The following is a 22,993-nucleotide window of genomic DNA, read 5'->3' on the forward strand; positions in this document are numbered from 1 at the left end:
ATTTCCAGTGAGAGTTGGACTCCGCCAGGGCTGCCCTTTGTCACCGATTCTGTTCATAACTTTTATGGACAGAATTTCTAGGCGCAGCCAGGGCGTTGAGAGGGTCCGGTTTGGTGGGCTCAGGATTGGGTCACTGCTTTTTGCAGATGATGTTGTCCTGTTTGCTTCATCAGGCCGTGATCTTCAGCTCTCTCTGGATCGGTTCGCAGCCGAGTGTGAAGCGGCTGGGATGAGAATCAGCACCTCCAAATCCGAGACCATGGTCCTCAGCCGGAAAAGGGTGGAGTGCCCTCTCAGGGTTGGTAGCGAGATCCTGCCCCAAGTGGAGGAGTTCAAGTATCTCGGGGTCTTGTTCACGAGTGAGGGAAGAATGGAGCGTGAGATCGACAGGCGGATCGGTGCGGCATCCGCAGTAATGCGGGCGCTGCATCGGTCTGTCGTGGTGAAAAAGGAGCTGAGCCGCAAGGCGAAGCTGTCAATTTACCAGTCTATCTATGTTCCTACCCTCACCTATGGTCATGAGCTATGGGTAGTGACCGAAAGAACGAGATCGCAAATACAAGCGGCTGAAATGAGTTTCCTCCGCAGGGTGTCTGGGCTTTCCCTTAAAGATAGGGTGAGAAGCTCAGTCATCCGGGAGGGGCTCAGAGTAGAGCCGCTGCTCCTCCGCATCGAGAGGAGTCAGATGAGGTGGCTCGGGCATCTGATCAGGATGCCTCCTGGACGCCTCCCTGGTGAGGTGTTCCGGGCACGTCCAACCGGGAGGAGGCCCCGGGGAAGACCCAGGACACGCTGGAGGGACTATGTCTCTCGACTGGCCTGGGAACGCCTTGGGATTCTCCCGGAAGAGCTAGAAGAAGTGGCCGGGGAGAGGGAAGTCTGGGCATCTCTGCTCAAGCTGCTGCCCCCGCGACCCGACCTCGGATAAGCGGGAGACAATGGATGGATGGATGGATGGATGTATCTGAGTGAGGAATCACAGCAGCAGCTGATCGGAAAGAGAAATATCGGTATACAGCATGAAGCAGACGCTGCCTGAGCCACGGCAAAACGCTTTAGAGACTTCCCAGTACGGACTTCGCAGTTTAGAAAAGGTTTCATCCCAAGAACTCTAAACGCACTCAATCAGTCCATCAAGCACTCCTTGTAGAACTGTTTACTTATAAGTACAATTACCTCACTGTAAACTTGCACTACAGTTATAATATTGCACAACCTGCGCCACTTTATAAAGCGTGTATCTACATATGATGACGGTATTCATTTTTAAGATGAAATGCAGCAAAATATGTTGATTATATTATACAGATAAAACTTTAACTTCATTTAAATAACCTGTATTGTTAATAATTAAACATGTGAGGACACGGTGCCGCAGCGCTAGCTAGTTCAGGGATTGTTCCTGCATTGCGTTGTATTCTTGCTGGTGCTGACGCGACACTGGAATGCTAGACAGATAGAATAATTAAACATGTACTACGAAGATATTTCAATGTTCCTTAAAAGTTTTGAAGAATCGGCGTTTTAAGCTTACAGATGGCTTCACATCTATATAGCTGATTGTGTGGCGATTGGGTTTTTGGAGAAAGAAAAGTAAGGACAGGAATTGGAGGTTAGTACGTTTGAAAAAGACAGTACTTCTGTACTGCGGTGGGTTGGCACCCTGCCCAGGATTGGTTCCTGCCTTCTGCCCTGTGTTAGCTGGGATGGGCTCCAGCAGACCCCTGTGACCCTGTGTTGGGATTCAGCGGGTTGGACGATGGATGGATGGAGTACTTCTGTAGTAAATTATTTCATCGAAGGTTGCGCATGGCGCCGCAAGCCTCTTGCGTGAGACATGAACAAGCACTGCGCCACCGTGTCCCCATGTTTAATAACATGCTTTCATTCATATCATCATGAAAAACATATCACGTATACATCTCGGTATTTTAATTATTCAGAGAGCTGTAATATCACGAATGTAATGGATTATGTGTCCTGTCGGAGAAAGAGAAAGCCCGTTTAAGAAGCACGTAGTGATTCACACATGTAGAGCACATAGAAGATCAAATACAGAACAAAGCATTTAATGTGCCACTTTAGTTACAATGGGATTTGAGAAACTAGTAAATTAAACGATTTTAAGATGAAGTTTATGATGTTCTACTTTAATGGCAAAATAAACTACGTGATTAAAGTGGAAATTTTGAGATTAAAGTTGACATTTCGTGCTTTTTTCCCCACTGTGTGCCTATTTTTTTTGTCTGTACCCTAATAAGCTTTCATATGACACTCAGATAGTGGGCTACGACTCGCCTTTTCATGGCGACTTTGATATGTGACAACTTCTTTTTTATTTCAGGCACTGTATGGCTTTGTGAACTTGAGCCTTCAAGTTTCTCCGACACTCTGTCACTCGATCAACTTCCTTTTGTTGATTATACCACTGTTTAAACCAACAAATAGTAAGTTTTTCCTTTGCCTCCACTTGGTATTCGCTGAAATTCTTATATTTCCCCCCGTGCTTTTCCCATTGTCTTTTCACAGAAGGCTATTTATATCGATTTGCATATTCAAAGAGGCGTAATTCTGGGAGGAGTTGGGGTGGGACAGAAGGCGCGTGCACGTACGTTACTTTTCACGCTGATCGGGATTTATGTAGTGGAAGAACGTGAAAGTTTGCGTACGTACAGATTCCTGCATCTGGATTTTTCTGTGCGTACGCACATTCCCGCTTTTGTGCTTACGCCATGTTATAGTGTGAGTTCTACGCATGGCATTATACATGAGGCCCCAGGTGATTAAAAACACCTAAACAAGCTTAAATCAGAAAAGCTAACTCCATTGCAGGACTGATGCAGGACCTACTCTGGACAGTCTGGAGTCTGTTGTGGAAAAGAGGACAATGGCAAAAGTGGATGCCCATTCCCTCCAGAGGGCACGTTTTTCTTGGAGTACTTTCAGCCACTGCTCATTCCTCTACGGTGCAATAAGAAAAAATCGGGAGTGGTCTCTCCTAGACTCTCGTATACTCGGATATGGGTATGGATATTTGAGGAGTAAGCCACAAGACAATTATTATATTTTATATTATTTTTATAATCAGACTCTGCAGCTGCATGAAAGGTAAAGTACCACTTCTGGTTAGCAGAAAGAGCCCAAAAGTTGATAGAAATCTACGTTTTGTATCTAATACTTGCTGGCAAAATTTGGTTAACTTAAGTGAAAGCGTACTCAAGTTATTGTGTTTACATACACACAGACAGACACACAAACATAATTCCAAAAATGGTATTTTCGGACTCGGGGAAGTCTAAAATGTCGATATTTATCTATATCTCGAAAATCTAATTTTTGGACGATTACAATACTTTCCCTATACTTCATATACAAGAAAGCAAAAACTCTGGTGATCTTTTCCGCCTGCTGCCATTAGTTCCTGACGAACTGTCATTTACTCCAGCCATGAGCCATAGGAAGACAGTACTGACTCTGTATACTAGAGTGACTTTGGCATAACATTTATTGTATTTTCTGTTTCTATTCTGTTGACGTTGACAGGGGAATGTACAGATACAGCCTTGACAACGACATCAATGTGTTTATGGAAGCTGTGGCAACGTTTCATTGGAAAACTCACAGACAAAATCATACAGAAAGTCATCATCGAGATTTACCCAAACCAGAAGCCATGGATGGATAAAATCATTACCAATACAGTGAATGCACGCAATGCTGAATAAAAGTTGTGGCTTATGCCTGGGAATATGGACGATTACAGAGTCGCCTCCTACAAACTAATGAGAGCCGCCAAAGCCACAAAGTGGCGATATGGGGAGGAAGTGAAAGGTCATTTTGAGAATTTCAATCCTAGGCACATGTGGCAAGGAAATAATAGAATATAAAGCACCCCCGCCCCCAAACTAAAGCCACAGTAAGCACTGACAACTGTCTGGCAGACAAGCTTGATAATTTCTACACACACTTTGATGTGAATGTCGCTAATGCCAGCCAGTGGTTTAGCATATCTGAGTTGGAGGCTCTATGCAGTGAGGAAACAGCGCTCAGTTTGTTGGAATGCGACATATGGAGAGCTTGTGTTGGACTGCTGGCTGGCATTAGTGGCAATCACATTGAAGAACATATGAAAAGTATTAGGCTCATCTGCCTGAGAGGTGTCATCACTGATCATGGCAGGAGAAGTTGCTTTGTAGTTTGTCATTATCCACAGACTTTGCCACATGCGCCAGGATCACAGTTCAAATTGCCCTTTCACTTTCTTTCCCCTTTGTTGTTCAGTAGCTTTCAAAAGTTCTCCTTAAAATACTGATGTTAGATGAGAAGACCTGGCTCACCATTGACATTCCAGTTTATCCGAAATGTGTTCAGTAGGGTTGAAATAAAAGCTTTGTGCAGGCCATTTGAGTCCCTCCATATCTTTATGGATGTAGCTTTGTTTACAGGGTCACAGTCATGCTGGAACAGAAAAGGGCCTTCCACAAGCTGGATAAGCACAATTGTCTAAAATGTTTTTGTATGATGCAGCCAACCCCCCCCCAAAAAAAACAGCCTCAAACCATTCTCTTTCCACCACCAAACTTTACAGTCCATAAGGTAGCGTTCTCCTGGTATTCTCCAAACCCAGATTCATCAATCAGATTGCTAGATTGTAATGCATGTTTCATTACTGCAGAGTCCAATGGTGGTGTGCTTTACACCACTCCAGCTCACATTTGGCATTGTGCATAGTGATCTTAGTCTTGTGTGCAGCCCATTTCATGAAGCTCCTGACATACACACAGTCCTTACGCTGATGATCCTTCCAGACACAGTTTGGAACTCAGCTATAAGTGATAGCACACAGAAGACTGGTGATTTCTGAGTGCTTCAGCACTCGATGGTCTTGCTCTGTGAATTTGTGTGGTCAACCACTTCATGGCTGAGCTATTGTTGCTCTTCAGTGCTTCCACCTCACAATAACAGCACCTACAGTTGACCAGAGAAGATATTTCATATATTAACTTATGACAAAAATGGCCTCCTGACAGTGGCATGTTTAAGGTCACCGAGATCTTCAATGCATCCCGTCCTACTACTTAATAGAGATTGTATGGCTGTGCATGTTATGGCAGGAAGCGTGGTGAAATGGCTTTGGACTTCAAACCCTGAGTTTGTGGGTTCAAATCCTGCTATTGATTCTGTGTGATCATAAGCAAGTCACTTCACCTGCTTGTGCTTGAACTGGAAAAAAAAAAAAAAATGGAACAAATTGTATCATAAATTTGATGAAACATCAGCCAAATGTGCTTGATTTGATGTAATGGAAAACAATAATGTTATATATATTACATTGAATCTTATTGATAAAGAGGTACCGGACATACATATTTGTCAAACCTGTAAAACTCTCACGTAAATAGATTTTACTTTCCTTTTACTTTTGTTTAAAAAAACTTATTTTTGCCTCACAGGCAACATCCAAGTTTGGAACAATAGCACCCTCCAGAGACCACAACTGACATATGTCGTATCAGATTGATATGGAGATGCCGGACATGCATGGTAAATGTGTCACGTAAAGGAATACATACTTTAAGTAGATTTGATTCTACAGGTGCTGGTCATAAAATTAGAATATCATGACAAAGTTGATATATTTCAGTAATTCCATTCAAAAAGTGAAACTTGTATATTAGATTCATTCATTACACACAGACTGATGTATTTCAAATGTTTATTTCTTTTAATGTTGATGATTATAACTGACAACTAATGAAAGTCCCAAATTCAGTATCTTGGAAAATTAGAATATTGTGAAAAGGTTCAATATTGAAGACACCTGGTGCCACACTCTAATCAGCTAATTAACTCAAAACACCTGCAAAAGCCTTTAAATGGTCTCTCAGTCGAGTTCTGTAGGCTACACAATCATGGGGAGGACTGCTGACTTGACAGTTGTCCAAAAGACGACCATTGACACCTTGCACAAGGAGGGCAAGACACAAAAGGTCATTGCTAAAGAGGCTGGCTGTTCACAGAGCTCTGTGTCCAAGCACATTAACAGAGAGGCGAAAGGAAGGACAAGATGTGGTAGAAAAAAAGTGTCCAAGCAATAGGGATAACCGCACCCTGGAGAGGATTGTGAAACAAAACCCATTCAAAAATGTGGGGGAGATTCACAAAGCGTGGACTGCAGCTGGAGTCAGTGCTTCAAGAACCACCACACACAGACGTATGCAAGACATGGGTTTCAGCTGTCACATTCCTTGTGTCAAGCCACTCTTGAACAAGAGACAGCGTCAGAAGCGTCTCGCCTGGACTAAAGACAAAAAGGACTGGACTACTGCTGAGTGGTCCAAAGTTATGTTCTCTGATGAAAGTAAATTTTGCATTTCCTTTAGAAATCAAGGTCCCAGAGTCTGGAGGAAGAGAGGAGAGGCACAGAACCCACGTTGCGTGAGGTCCAGTGTAAAGTTTCCAGAGTCAGTGATGGTTTGGGGCGCCATGTCATCTGTGGTGTTGGTCCATTGTGTTTTCTGAGGTCCAATCTCAACGCAGCCATCTACCAGGAAGTTTTAGAGCACTTCATGCTTCCTGCTGCTGACGAAATTTATGGAGATGCAGATTTCATTTTCCAACAGGACATGGCACCTGCACACAGTGCCAAAGCTACCAGTACCTGGTTTAAGGTCCATGGTATCCCTGTTCTTGATTGGGCAGCAAAATCGCCTGACCATAACCCCATAGAAAATCTATGGGGTATTGTGAAGAGGAAGATACAATACGCCAGACCCAACAATTCAGAAGAGCTGAAGGCCACTATCAGAGCAACATGGGCTCTCATAACACCTGAGCAGTGCCACAGACTGATCGACTCCATGCCACGTCGCACTGCTGCAGTAATCCAGGCCAAAGGAGCACCAACTAAATATTGAGTGCTGTACATGCTCACACTTTTCATGTTCATACCTTTCAGATGGCCAACATTTCTAAAAATCCTTTTTTTGCATTGGTCTTAATTAATATTCTAATTTTGCGAGATACTGAATTTGGGACTTTCATTAGTTGTCAGTTATAATCATCAACATTAAAAGAAATAAACATTTGAAATACATCAGTCTGTGTGTAATGAATGAATCTAATATACAAGTTTCACTTTTTGAATGGAATTACTGAAATAAATCAACTTTGTCATGATATTCTAATTTTATGACCAGCACCTGTATATGCTTAAGAAAAGCTATGAATGTACAGGTATATAACTTGGACTCTCCTTCATGAACACACGGAGATGGATGAATAAAATGACTGTGGTATATGAAGCTTTTAGCTACATGGCCCCATAACTATGAAATAATCTTCTTGCAGGTGGAAGGGATGCCTGATTAGTCTCAATGGCTTATTGGTTGTAAATCCAGGCTGAAGACTCTTTAGTAAACGCCAAGTAGAGCTGCTGGTTAGACCTCTTATCAGTTCAACTTTACTAGTCACGTGCTCAAATATAGAAGACTGGAAGTCGTTCTAAACTGCTAATGACCATCTTGCATTCCATTTTCTGTTGTTCTGATACTTAAACAAGTTACCCTTCTTATCCATGGAATGTGACACCAGAGTGATTGGGAAACTCAGGATTTGACACAACAGCAGACCTTCAACATATGACTTCGGTATGTATTGGTTGTTATGTGCCTGTGATATTTTAGGATGGCCATGAGATGGAAAAATGGCCAAACGACTTAAGTTATAAAAAGTTTGTCTCCTATAACAGGCTGTGGGCCCTCAATTTTATTTTCTCCAGGAATGCCACTAACTGGAATTTGTTGTTTTTTTTTTTTTTTCCTATTCTACGGCCAACTGGACAGATCTCAATTCTTTTATTGACAAAAATTGTTGTGGAATAATTTTGTTAATGTTTAATCATTAACATTAATTTCTATTTAACTAGTTGTTTACCTTAATATGTGTGTTTATGTACCTGATAAGAAGGCTGTGTACTTTACTTTTATTATGGATATAAATACAGTAAGTTTAAATGCTCTGAGCCAATATTCCATGAACAGCTCTAAACAGGAAACTGAATCAACTGAATTTATTACAAAACATTTTTATTTGAATTTAGAATTAATAGAAAATAATTATTTTCCCCCTGTGGCCTGGGGTTAGATACAACACAAAACAATGACAGTGATTTTAAGAGGCTGTGTGCAGACGGAGGTGCACATGTTATGTTTCATCTGGGAGTCCTTCACTGAGAAGGGCTCAAATCTTTATGTCCCTTTTGTCCATTTTTAATTCTTTTGTTTATAGTAATATTGCTTGTGTTTATTACGTGTAGTCTTTGTTTTTCATTTTGACTAATTAATGCTTTGGTTATGTTCCAAGTGTTTTGTGGGTAGGTATGTGCAGCAAAAAGCAGAGGATGATTGAGAGAAGAGGAGGCGAAAGAGATGAACCCAAAAGGGAGGACAAAGAGGATGTGATTGGAGCTGGTGTTGGATTGGATCTGACCCCAAAGGATGTCCAGGACTGCAAGAGTGGAGGGGAAAAAAAACAAAGAAAAAAAAGACGTGGACAACTGTCTAAACTGACTTAACCTGGAAACTGGCCCTTAAACTGGTATTGATGAAAAAAAATGTAATTATACAAAGTTAAAGGAAAAAGTTTGACAATTTTCACCAAATAATATAATTAACTCTTAGTCTTTAATTAGTCTAAAACAAAAGCAGGATAAGAGTTTAAATGACTTAAAAACGGTATACTTAAAGTGATTTTAACAAGGATAGCGTGGTTAACTGTTCAATGTTGCATGGAAAGGAGGTAAGGCATCCTTGGAATGGCAGACTGGTGTGGTGGTCCCCATATTTAAGAAGGGTGACCAGAGGGTGTGTTCCACCTACAGACTCCTCTAAGGCGTATGCAAAGGTGCTGGAGGAAAGACTCCATCCAATGGGTGAGCAGATGCTTAATCCTGAGCAGGCAGCTAATACACTTTTAAAATAGCAACCAAAATGAATTTTCATGTATAACCAACACAATTTAATAACCCATCTTTAGATTAAAAAAAAACAAAAAAAAACAAAGTGTTTAATGATTACTCATTTTATTACAAAAAATCCACAGATACAAATTTTTTTGCCAAAAAGCAAGTATTCAGGAAATATTTATAACTTTGAAAAACAAACCAGTGATGAGACTTTGTAATTAATCGCTTTATAATTTTCATTTATTTAGAAATAGAGAAATTTTGAATTCAGTGTAAATTAAACTGGGAAAAAGTTAATATAATTCTGGTCAACAAATCAACAGATTACTTTATGATAAATCACATGTACAAGATTCAAACATTTCTACTGTTTACAATTCACACACCACCCACTCAACAACTCCTTGATCAATTCAGGATGAAAAACGTAATTTAACACTCATCAAGAAAAATGTGAAACCTTGTAAATGTAGCCAATGTATAGCTCTCATATTTAAACCTTTATTTTATAATCTATCAAAAAACAAAACTATGAAATACTGGATATCAGTGTTTTTCAACAATTGTACTTACAGAACTATGTTGCCTGCTTTCAAGTGCCAGATTATCTAGCAATAACTCTAGCAGAAAATGGCGTTTGTAACGTCAAGCCTGTGCAGGTCAATGAGAAGATGACAAAGCATGCACCGGTATGACTATTAGTGTAGACAAACTTCTGCCGTTTAGATCTGTCTTTGCACTTCTGTGAAAGGTAACACATAAAGGTTAAAAAAGTGCTTGCTTAAAACAATTTCATAACACAGTAATTTAGGATAGAAACCATCCCAGGGTCACTGTCTACATACATCTAATAGCTCTGACCCTATATTACTGGAGACTGAACCTTCTAATTTGAAGTCCAGTGATTTCCCTGACTACTGGTTCACAATGGCTTTTCAATTCCTTAATAGTTGCATTAGGATATTTAATAAATCACTTCTCTTGTCTAATACTTTGTATTAAGCAAACTCATGAAATTATACTGATGATTACTATCTGACAATTTTTATATGGCAATCTAAACAACTTTATGAACACAAATTAAAACAAGTTTTAGATTTTTGAATGATTAATGCAGCAATTAAAATTAATAAAATGCAGCAGATGCAATTTGCTAGATGGACATAGCAAAGACATTATATACACTGCAGTGGTCCCCAGTTTGCATTTTGTCAGATAAAATGTCTGAATTCTGCTCGACATATTCACAAACGTACTGCATATCAGATTAAGTGGACATTTAAATATGGAGGAATATTTCAGACAAAATTAAATATGCAAACAAATGTATTGTGAAATGTGACAATAAATAACACAATAATAAGTGATCATGAATAATTAAGGGTCATATTATGTTAACTTATGTAATTATTTCTTCATTAATCTATCTCAGTGACCCCGCATGCAACACGAAATACAGTACACCTTTGAAATGAAAAACTGTCATTTTCAAATGTCAAAGTTGAGAGGGTAGGCACTAGTGAGTGCTGTGTGTTGATTGATGAATTATCAGTAGAATGCCCATAAACCTTTGGCCATCAAGACTTCTCATGATGGATTCACAGCTTCTTGATAATCTGGCCAACTTTTTCCATACTCTCATGTCCATCATGAACATGCATAGTCACAACTCTGAGCAGGTGCTTTGCTTGCCTTGTAAATCTTGAGGCTTACAGGCATCTGCAAAGTTGAGACTGTGCGCATCCCCCGACCAACAATTCACCAATCAGAAAACAGTACTTGCTAGAGCACACCCTCTCAACTCTGTCAGTAAGTCATTTTCTAACCCGCTTATTCCTGCACAGGATCGCCAAGGATGATGGAGCCTATTCCAGCTGCCTGGAACAATCCCCTGGATAGGGCACCAGTCCATTGCTGGGTCAAAACACACATAAAACACATACAACTGGGCTAATTTAGTGCTACCAATTCACCTAACTTGCATGTATTTGGACTGTGGGAGGAAACTGGAGCACCCGGAGGATATCCATGCAGACATGGGAAGAACATGCAAACTTCATTAAGAAGGACCTGGGACATAAACCCAGGTCCATTACTGAGAGGCAGCAGTGTTCAGCCTCTCTCAACTCTAATGGATGAAAATGGCAGTTTTCATTTCAAGTTGCATGCAGTGTCACTGAAATAAATGAAAAAAATAATACATAAAAAATATTTTCTTTATTTCTTGACACATTTCACAGTACATTTATTTGTGTATTTATTTATTTATTGTTGTCTGAAATATTACTGTATTTTTTCCTTAAGTAAAGCTAATTACAACATCAGATTCAAGGTGATAATCACTAAAAAAACAAGCCACATTGTTTCAAGAAACTAATTGAAACTAAATAATTAACCATGCCAGCTTTGTTACCTTAGTTGGCTTCTTTAACAAAAAAAAAAAAAAAAAAAAAAAAATTAAAAACAATAATATACCGGAATTTCATTGGGTTAAGTGTTTAAAATTTCAAGTAAAAGTCAGAAGAGAACTATAGTCCACAATGATGATTATTTATTCTTTGATATTCATAAAACAAAATGGATAAAACAACTGATATGTATTATAGAAATAAAGGTTTACAGTTCTGAACATTTATTAAATCATTTTACCAAGATATAGACCATGGTGTCTCAAGTCAAGTTGGGAAGCATGCACTGGTACAGTGCGTTGCCGCACCCACTACACGACGAAACAACTCGGGATCCTGGTTTGCAACTCCCCCCCAGGCAGACACACTGTCCAGTCCCACCCTCTGGAAATGACCCTCTATCTGTTGCAGCCAGGTGTTACATGGGCGACCCCTTGGCCTGGTCCAGCCACTCGGGTCCCCAACAATGAGGATCTTATGAGCCGGATCACCCTCTGGGAAACGCGCCACATGGCCGTAACTGATGCTCCCTCACAATGCAGGTAATGTGCCTCATTCGGGACTCCATGAGCAACCGCTCATTCGACACAAAGTCAAACCAACAGTACCCAAGTATTCTCCAAAGAGACACAGTACCAAAGGAATACAGTCTTCATCTCAGGTCACTGGATAGCAGCCATGTCTCGCAACCATATAGCAAGACAGGAAGCAGTAGGACACTAAAGACTTGGACCTTCGTCCTTTTGCAGCTATCGGGAGCACCACACACCCCTTTCCAGCGACTTCATGACCCCCCATGCTTTCCCAATCCATCTACTGATTTCATAGAAACAGTCACCAGAGACATGAATGTCACTGCCAAGGTAAGTAAACCTCTCAACAAGGTCGACACTCTCTCTGTAAACGACACACTGCTGATGGCCGTGCCAAAGATCTTGGTTTTTATCCAGGACACTCGCAAGCCCAGACACTCAGACTCCTCACTCTGTCTTGAGCGCCCCGATCAGAGCCTCCATTAACTCCATGAAGATCACAGCATCATCAGCAAACTCAAGATCCGTGAATTTTTCTTCACCAACAGATGCCCCCACAGCCGCTGGAGCCCACGACCTTGCCCAACACCCAGTCCATACAAGCACTGAACAGAGTAGGAGCAAGAACATACCCTTGACGAACTCCAGAATCAACTGGGAAAAACGCAGAGGTCCTGCCTGAAAAGGGTAAATTTCCATAGTCAAGTTCATCTCAACAATATCGGTGTATCTGGTACAAACAAGACATTTTGCCTGCTATGGCAAAAGATACACAGGTTTGTATGTGGATCAGTACAACAACATCATTCCAATTCTCAAAAAAAGAGATCTATGAGAAAACACTGAAATTATTTTTGTGGATTACCTTTCTGTGAAACATAGCTGATGAGTGCCCTCCAATTTCACATCATGTAAACAACACTGGATGTACAGTGATAGATAATACTGGTCATCGACTTATCACGCTTAATCTCACTTTAAGGGCTATGTAACTTTAGAAGAATTTTCCAGTGATTTTCAGTCATAACTTCATTTACATAATTGTACTGACTCAGAGGCAGTGGACTCCCATGAGTTCAGTCATTTAGTCTGACATAACCAGCAACACTCTACCACTAGTTCACAACTAGGTCTGACGAAGTCAAACAGGTCGATTTTCTCTTTGGTAGGTAATAGGGGTGAATTCTGTGTGACAACTAATATATGATTGATTTACTGGAAGTACAATGCATATAAGGAAGTGACAAGGAATGACAACCGCGGACGTTTTGGACCTCACAAACAGAAGAGAAGCTCATCCGTGTAATGTCTCATGTTTTACGTACCCCAACAAAATGGAACAAAGTTTTTAAAAAAAAAAAAAGCATAGATTTCAGCTAAATTCACCATACAGATTCACCCGTCATACAGAAACAGCTCTCAGGCAGCACACTATTGCACAAAGTTGGCAAACAGTTGCTAAATTTTTAAAAGACCAGCGATTTTCAGTCGTGTAAACCGATGTGGTCCAGCAACAAGTTCAGCAATTGCAGTCAGCAAATCCGATGACTAAAAGTTGCATAATGTAACATCGGCGTTAGGGAATACAGGAAAATCAAGAAGGGTTTTACTGGAAAAAAAAAATGCATATAATTGTCTCTCTGCTGGCATGGTTAAGAAGGGCTAAATCTTAAAGGGATCCTCATTTCCACATGTCTCTCTTATTAACACAGATCTGCATGTTGTACTATATTTATGTAGATGTGAAGTCATCTATTTAAGTGGTCATTCATTTACACATTGAGGTGTTTCAGACACACGTCTGTGTAAATGGATATTGGTCACATGTGAAATTTCCTATAGATAGTCGTATAAAATTCTATATTTGAAAAGAAACATAATTGTGATCAGTCCTGCAGTTTAAATGTAGGCAAAAGTGAGTGAAGGACTACGCTTCATTTCCTTTGCTATAAATTAACTTCATGCTAATTAGATACATAATACATAATACTACACTTCCATTTCTGCACTGACAATTTACAAAATTTAAAGACTGTTGGTTAAAGTTTAGCACAAAGATATTTTTAAGTGTACTGTTTACTGCCTGACCTTTCCTCATTCTCTTTTATACAACTCGGCGCTGAACAGGTAAGAGCAGCGTACTACTCGTCTATATGTACATTCTTTTCTCCCCTTTTTCCGGTTAAATGACAACAATGAATCAAAGTAAGGCACTCATCAAGCATGCAAAAAAAAACCAAAAAAACTGTAAATTAAAACTCCTGTTTAATCAATTCATGCATTTTCTAATCCCAATTTATCCATTACGGGGTTGCATGGAGCTTGAGCCTACCCTGGCAGCACTTGGTGCAAGGCTAATAACCAAGCTTGTATTTACTTACGCCAGCACCAACACTGAACCATCTCAGAGTTGCTGATCAACCTAAAATGCACATCTTTGTGTCCCAGAAAACATTTTCAATATATATCTTTGTAGTCACTTTAAAACTGTACAGGCAGAGTGTATACACCTAATTAAACAAGGATTTATAAATGGTAAAAGTTGGCCACTGTTTAAGAAACCTGTATATGCAGGAGTTGCATGTGTAATACATGTATTTAAAAACAAAACCACAAAAGGACACAGAAGTACAATTCTTTAACCTAGGGAGCAATTAAATAAATACTGACACATACTAAAAATATTTAAATATATACAAACAGTACAAAAATTATTTTCCAGTCTATTTATAAAATTGATCCAAGAGAAATTATAAAGCTCCAATGTGAGAATTTAAAATCTACAATATTAGAAGTTACAATTAAAACACACAAAAGGAAATACGCCCACATACAAACACAATTTAAGCAACATTTTCAACAGATACTAGTAAAAGCCGCAGAAATTAACATTTAACCACAACACTGACAGCTAAATTAAAACTTAAGAGTTGCTGAAAAAGGTCACTTTGATATTAAGAGAATCTTAAAAAAAAAATCTTAACAGATCATAATGGAGAATGTCCCAAAACCACAGTAAGAATATTGTATTTAGAACAGCAGTATGTTCAATTTTTGTTTTTCAGCCTAGATTTTTTTTCATCTTCTAAGCAAAAGATAATGCTGGTGATAGGCTTTTCTAACAAAGATTGACTTTCAACTTCAACCAGAAAGCAAAGCTTTCTAAAGCACTTTTTAGCCAGTTGGAACACATAGTTCCATCCAATTAGTTCCTTTTTTAAAATATTACAGAAAAATACATTCAGCCTGTGCAAAATCAATTACGTTTAAAGTGTGTAATGCACACATTTTTAAGATCCAGCAGACCCTCCTACTTGTCCTTCTTACAAAGCTGTTTTTACTTCTAAGAGTAACTTTCATTCTCATTCCATGTTGTCATCCACTGCTTTTTTTCAAGTTTTTTCTTTTGATCCTCTATCTTTAATCTGTCTTTCGTCCTTACGGATTCGCACAGCATGGTATCTTGGAACACTATCATTATATTTGGAACGCTTGAAAAATCCACACTACAGAAAAGGAAAAACAAAAAAATATTAATAATTAACACTGGTTCAATTTTGCATCAAATATTAGATTACACAAAGTACAAGCTGAAACATTTGGTTATCACACAGCAAATGCAAACACTGCAGGCTTCACAAGAATTTAGAAAGCCAAGGCAAGCAATTAGTGTAAGAGAAAAGCACAAACGTTAGGGCTGCCAAGTAAACCGAACAAAACATTTTCTACAGAGCAAAACATTTTATATTGCCTTTCTACGGTGAAAGCTGTTTTAAGGAGCATAACAAAAGCAGCGCTTTAATATTGCTTACATTCACTTACACAACAACCAACTGGAACGCATGGAGAAAGGAACAGCAGACAAAGCAGCTTATCCATAAAGTCAGGAGGAAAACATAGTGCTACTCTTCCTGGGGAAGCTGCAAGATGTCCTTGAGGAGCTATTCCTATTAGCTAAGTACTAAAGTTAGTGGGAGGTTATTTATAGCAGCATCTGTCAGCTGAACATGTTGTAGACTTTTCTGCACTAGGTTTGTAAAGTAAGCAACGAAACTAAAAATAAGACCAAAAAGAATTGTTTTATTAATGATGAACTGCAAAATAAATGTACTACTTTCTCTTTTTCTTAAAGCAAGAACTTAACTGTGAATATCCAAAACAAAACCTTTGAAAGTAAAGTTTAAAGGACATGGATAATACTGTGGCCTAAAGGAAGAGCAAAAAGACTGTAGAAGTTTTGATGAGAAAAAGTTTATGCAAATGTGATAAAAGTGATAACTCACAGCACCTATGCACTTTTAGGATAATAGGTTTTTGACTTTTGTAAAACTAAGATGCGAGACTTATCAGAAACTAGCTGTGTCACCCTGCTTCGCCCAAGAAATTTTCTAAGACTACGGGCCTCAGTTATAGTGCTGTTGATTAATCAGATGTATGAGAAGTACTATGTCACTAAAGAAGTACTTTTCTTTATACAATTTTTTTTTTTAAATAAGGGTTAAGTGAGTAAAACATAACTGATGCAGATGAATTTGTGCTTTTCAAACTGACTGACCATGGCTTTTATTGATGGTCATTGCAAAAAAACAATTTTACTAGAAACGTTTTAATTGAAATGGATATTCAGTATGAATAATGGGAAATCCAGGTATATATTATCATCATTAATAGATGTTCACAATTTTCATTGGTTTATGTTTCTCAGTTAAATATTTTTCATATTCTTAATGTTCTTAATATATACAGATATAGATACTCTTAAATACATATATAGATACATACACACACTGCATATTTAACTGAGACAGAGCGAGAGACAGAGAATACCAGATTACCACATTTTTAGACAAGGACTGAGGAAATACATTTCAGGCTGGATGTGAACAAGGATTCACTTGAAATCAAATAACTTATGAATGATTTCAAATAATCGATCTGGAAAAATTGTAATACAGTGAATACACCTTTCCATCCATATATAATATAGTGGTACACTTATTGACCCTTTACCTTAAGAGAGAATGAATTACAATGACAACCCTAACTTAATGCATATTGATCATAAAGCAATCCAGTTTCAAGATAACACTGTAAGCAATAAGAAAAAGCTTTAAAGAAGAAGCAGCTGCCTGAAAGCAAATGTTAGTCAGAATTAAGCTTCCCACAAACCGTGCTCCCATCCCAAACGCAACACCCCAACAGACTAGATGATTGTTTACCACTTCACTGAATGAAGACGAGCACTAAGCATCAGTGGTAAGTTTTTCTTTGTCGGATGGCTGGACATGGATCTCAGCCTTGTGATAAGCAGCATCATATTGGTCTTTTTTGGCTCTCTTGAAGAAACCACACTAAAAGGAAGCAAGGTGTTGGTCATTTAAGTAGGATACTAAATTTTGTGGAAAAAATAAAATGCAAAGATCTTCAAAATGTATGATTCTGACAGGCAGTTTGTTGATCTTTCTTGTTTAAAGTAAATGAACCATTGACAACATATGCATAAGGAACAAAAACTAAATTAAATTTACAAATAAATTAAAGGAGGCATGACATACTCATATTGGCTACTCAAGCACCAACTGAAGTTTATAAAACAGACAGGCTATTGTGATATGTGCTTTTACTAAATTAAGTGCATCACAAGAAGAAATTTTCATCAAAGCCTGTATATTGGAAACTCTGGATATCTCATGAGCAGATAACTTTCATGTTGCTGAATATTTGCAAGCCTCCTTTTCCTACAGGACAAGCAAAAATAAAAATACATTGTTAACTAAAAACATTTAAGGATTCTAATGCAGGTATCCAGTTCTCACCTTCCATAGTAAAAACACAAGCAGTCCCAACATGAGGATCCCAGCAAGAATTGCAACCAAGATTATCCACCAAGGAATGCCAGTATAAGGAGCCACTGTTTTTTCTGGGAACACAGTTGTCCGAACCTATACAAGGCACATAAAAACAAACACTATTATTCCACATGAAAAGAGTTTTCAGAATAGAGGAAAGAAAGTTTCTTGTAACAGGTATAAAAAAAAAAACTTATTTTGTGTAAGTTTTTATATATTTATATTAGGGATGCACCGATACCACTTTTTTGGAAAACGAGTACGAGTACGAGTACTTGCATTTCAGTACTCGCCGATACCAAGTACTTGCCGAGTACTTAATAAAAACATGATTTAAATTTACAGGTAACAGCTTTAGTCATATAACTTAACAAAAAAAAAACAAGAAACTCTCGTCTATCCACTGGGAGGTTAGGCTAATTAGCGACACAGGGCTAACACTGCTTGTCCAAATATCCATGGTGAAACTAAACGCAGAGGAGGCTTGCAGTAGGCTGTGGATATGTTTTTTCACGGAGTCGTGTGGTTTAGGCAGCTCCGTGTCAGTCATGTAGCGGCGGCTTGGGACATCATATCTGGGCTCCAGAACATGGAGGAGACGCAGGAATCCCACATTTTCTACCTCCGAGAGTGGCTGGTCACTCAATAGATAGATAGATAGATAGATACTTTATTAATCCCAATGGGAAATTCACAATTCTCAATGCAATGTACTCGATAATTGCCTGTGTTATTTTCACAGCACGTGGATTGTCTCTGGACATTTTCTCTCGTCTTGCAAGACTTTGCTGCAGCGTGGGTTGTGTTGGTTTAGAAGCGTGGGTAAACTCTTTGTACTCGTCGTGTTGGGATTTTAGGTGCTTGATTAAATTACTTGTGTTAAATGCGCTACCTTTTGAGCCTCCTCTGGACAATTTCGCTGAGCACAATTTGCAGTCCGCCTTTGTTTTGTCGTCTTCATTCACCTTGAAATAGTTCCACACGGCTGACATCTCTCGCCTCGCCTTCTCCCCGCTCTGAGCTGCAGCCGGGGTCTGGGGGCGGGCACTCGGCGCCTGTGATTAACCCCTTACACGCCGCTCAAATATAGACATTTCTCAGACCGTGGTATCGGTCCCCGGTATCGGGGGACTTTTAACGAGTACGAGTACTTTAGAAAATGTGGTATCGAGGCCGATACCAGATACCCGTTTCGGTATCGGTGCATCCCTAATTTATATAAATAAATGTTTATTAACTTATAATTGAAAAAAAATCATTGATCATAATTAAAGAACACAGTAATGTTGTGTTGTCAGAACATTGACTTATCAATACATATTGATTCTGAAATTTGGAATTAATAGACAGAGAGAGAGAGGGAGAGAGAGAGAGAGAGATTTTCACTACCTAACTCAAGTTAACAACATGGTGTATTACTAACAGTTCTTATTCAGATACCATTTTGTTAAAATCAGTCTTGTATTAACAAATTTGTTTGAATCAACAGATTTTTTAAGTAAATTATTTTCAATAAGAAATAAACAGGAGCTTTTATTGACAATACACAGAGTTTTTCTGAGTACTGATAAAATTCCGTTACAATGAATTTCTCGACTATGAAATTTTCATTACAACTATTTTTATGGTCCCGACAGTTTCCCCACGTGACACGAGTCTATAGAAATCGCGTTATTATGAAGTAAATTCAGCAGATACTTTCATTACAATGAAATGACCTTGAAATGCTTGAATGAATCATCCACAGAGCAGTTAGTTCTATGGTTGAAGATCAGTTGTACACAATGATCCCCAAAGAGAAAGATTGTAATTTTTTTTCTCTTTTCAAACTTTCCTCGTAGTTTTTTTTCAGTGATACCTTTTGCTTATTGCTCATCAACATTTGAAAAACATCAATTGGAATTTAGCTCAATGTCACCCTCCTATATAAACGGCAGACATTAAAAAATGATAACAGTTCATATTAGGGAAAAAAACCTTTACATTTTTGCAGCTCTCAATTGCGGCAAAAGACATTGCCAATGAATTAGGAATTTCGCCATTGACACTGTCAATTTTCTTGAAAGACCGAGAAATCTCGGGTTGCAAACATATGCAAACTGGTGGATTTGAAGACGGTGAAAAAGCAGTTTTTATGTGGTTCAGTGATGCTCGTTCAAGTAACATTCATATTAACGCGGCACTCATTCAAGAAAATGTGAGGCTTCTAAACTCTCTTGGGACCTTCCCCAACTGGACAACACGCAGAAGAGCGTCCCAAAGTGCGATCACCGCATCTGTGGAAGACTATTTATCTGTTGCCAGGGCAACAGCTGGCTCACAGCTCTGCTGCGTCTCTCCGCCAAAGCAAACAGAAAAGATCTCGATTGGTGAAAGCAAGAAACATTGTAAATGCAGGGAACAGGATCACTTTGCCACTAACCTGGTCACAAATCCTGCCTGATTGCCGTGTATAGGAGAGTGACAGATCACGCTACAATAAATAACCGTGCTGTGCATGTTTCAAGCTGAATAAAGCTGGTGTTGCTAAAGTACTGAGACAGCCTCGTGTTTTGGGGTGTAAGACAGCGACTTATAGTGCGACCCAGATCTTTTAGGATTAGCTTCTGTGGCGCATCACTGCATTGCTATGAGCCTGCTGTTGCCCTGCCCTGGCAATGGACAAACAATCTTACACAGACGCGGCAATCACGCTTTGGGACGCACTTCAGCATGACATTCCCATAGGGTGGGATGGGATCTGATTAATAACTGTGCTGCCCACAACATGCTTCTGCATTTAGATAATGTTCGCATTGAATTCCTCCCACCCAATTGCACAGCAGTGCTTCAGCCATTGGGTTTGGGCATCATTTGCACCCTGAAAGTGTATTAATCACAAGGAAATGGTGAGAAAAATTCTCGTCAGCATAACTTGTAGACAGGAGAAGATTAAAATTAACACGAAAGAAGCTATTGAAATGATTGCAAACACCTGGATGCAAGTTAAAGAAAGCACTATAGCAACAAACCAGCAAGCCCGCGATTCTCGAAAGAATCGCAAATCCAAGAATGGCAATCACCTCATGGAGGGTGGGTGCGTCCTGGGAAATGTCAGTTAATTAAATAAACATATTTGTACTAAAGCGGTGTCTTTTTGGAGCTGTGACTCATGTGGTTGTGGTGCTTCAGAAGCGCGTTGTAGGTGCCTTGTTTCCATCAGGACGTAAATGCATGACAATATCGCGGTGAAATGGAGGCTCACCGTCATCACTTTGAAACACAATTGCCACTTCATTAACGATGGGAACATTGTATCGTCTCGGATCCTTTATTAGCACTAAGGCAATTGTAGTTGGTGCCACACCGTCCGCCTCTGCTTTTGTATTGGCTTCTCTTTTAACCTCATGTAGCATTTTTATAGAGTTTACTAATGGGTGATTGTTTATGACTTCAGCTACGTTTCTCATTATTAGCTCTGTGGTCGATATACTGCGTCATCTAGATGTAACACGTACATTTGGGCACATTTGCGATGGTGATTTGGCTCAGGGTGCACTGTTCCAATCTGATGCAATATTTGTCAACACACGCGAAAGCAGTATGGGCCATTCCCAGGGGGGAAGTCGGTGCGTGATGAAATATCGTGGAGGGTGGGTGCGTCCTGGGACAGTTCATTTCAACGCGCTTCTGTTATTGTTTTTCTTCATGCAGTCGCGTTAATGTTTTGTTATGGCTGTGTCGTCGTATATGCGGTGGTGTGACCGGTCGCGTTCGGGCGGCTGTACAACCTGGCGTGCACGCTTTACCTCAGGTATAGTTCACAGGTCGTAGGCATGGTAAAGTTTCCATTTAATTCAATAACCCAATTTGAACTAAAGTGATTTCTTTGTGTGGGCGCCTTCGTTCATTGTCTTTATCCATGTCGTTTGGGCGCCACCTACTGACTCTGGTTTGAACTAAAGCGGTTTGTTTGTGTGGGCGCCTTCGTTCATTGTTTTTATCCATGTTGTTTGGGCGCCACCTACTGATTCTGGGAAGCCACCGCGTTGTCGTTTACCGTTAGGAATTATAATTGCACTTACGTTTAATACGGAGCGTTCGTTTATTGTTTTTATCCATCTGGTCTTGTGTGTGTGTGTGTGTGTTCCGTAGCTGTACTGTTAATAATGTATTCCTGTAATGTGATTCAAATATGCTGTGTAGTGTGGACCATTGGGGATTCCGTAGTAACTCGGCTTTGACTCTGGGGTGGGGCGCTGAATCCATCTGGTCTCGTTTGTGTTGTTTCTGTGGCTGTGTCGTTCGCTATGGGCTCGTTTTTGTTCATTTATTGTTATTATCCATCTGGTCTCGTTTCTGTGTTTTCTGTGGCTGTGTCGTAGCTATGGGCGGGCTCGTTGCAGTGCGGCAGTGCGTGTGCGCTTCGATGAGCCCTGCGTCCATCCGGTTTACAACCTTCGGTTAGTAATATGGATGCAGAATCTCATTACAACAAAATATTTTTTAGGTCCCTGGCAGTTTGTTGTAATGGAATTTTACCTGTATTTCTATTTATACTTCTGAATGTAAAAGTGTATCATGTTTCAGTTGCTACATAAGCAAAGCGTACAATGGACTACTTTAAAATCTCTAAAAATTAAACTTTAAAAGTTTTGCCACATCTCAGACGAGGAATCTCTAGATTGATAAAGAGAAACAAACCTCAAGAAACAATACTAAATGTACATACAGCAAATAAAGAGCTCTGATATGAACTTACATGCAGAGGATTACTTTACAGTGTTTAGGAAGCCAAATTAGAAGTTGGGAGTGTATAAATTCAAATGTTTGCCTCTTTCACCATTTCATAAATAAATTCACTCCTTCACTTTGACAAAATCCTTTTAAGTGAACTCATATACTTAGACATTTTAAGCAATAAATATGGAATCTACAGTTAACCATTTTGTTAACTTTAAATAAATGCAAACTTAACAGTTTAAGACCTTAAACTCAAGAAATCATGGGTACTTTGCTTCTAATGGTAGTAAATAATCATTTTACTGCATATTCTTGGTACTATTTTTGTTGCTGTGAGGATACAGTTCTATAATCATTTATGTGAATTCTCAATTAAATACAAAGTCAAAACAAAACCAACCGTATGGCAAGAAAAATTTACTGTGATTTGGTCTGTAAGGAGCAAACCATCCCCTGAAGGATGAAATGTTGTTGCACAGGAAGACTAAGACTATAGCGGGTTGTCTTTTAAAATGG

The 22,993-nt window shown here is 39.2% G+C and overlaps 1 protein-coding gene across 1 annotated transcript in view; it reads right to left on the minus strand.

Moving 5' to 3' along the window:
* Positions 1 to 9,484: 9,484 nt before the first annotated feature.
* The window catches only part of itga6a (integrin, alpha 6a), a 99,234-nt gene continuing 85,725 nt past the window's right edge, over positions 9,485 to 22,993 (minus strand). Inside the window, 3 exon segments of the mRNA XM_028806294.2 lie at positions 9,485 to 15,321; positions 15,323 to 15,412; positions 17,723 to 17,848. Coding sequence (XP_028662127.2) covers positions 15,250 to 15,321; positions 15,323 to 15,412; positions 17,723 to 17,848 — 288 coding nt within the window. The 3' untranslated portion in view covers positions 9,485 to 15,249.

This window comes from Erpetoichthys calabaricus, chromosome 8 (assembly GCF_900747795.2).
Source record: "Erpetoichthys calabaricus chromosome 8, fErpCal1.3, whole genome shotgun sequence".
Lineage (NCBI taxonomy): Eukaryota > Metazoa > Chordata > Cladistia > Polypteriformes > Polypteridae > Erpetoichthys > Erpetoichthys calabaricus.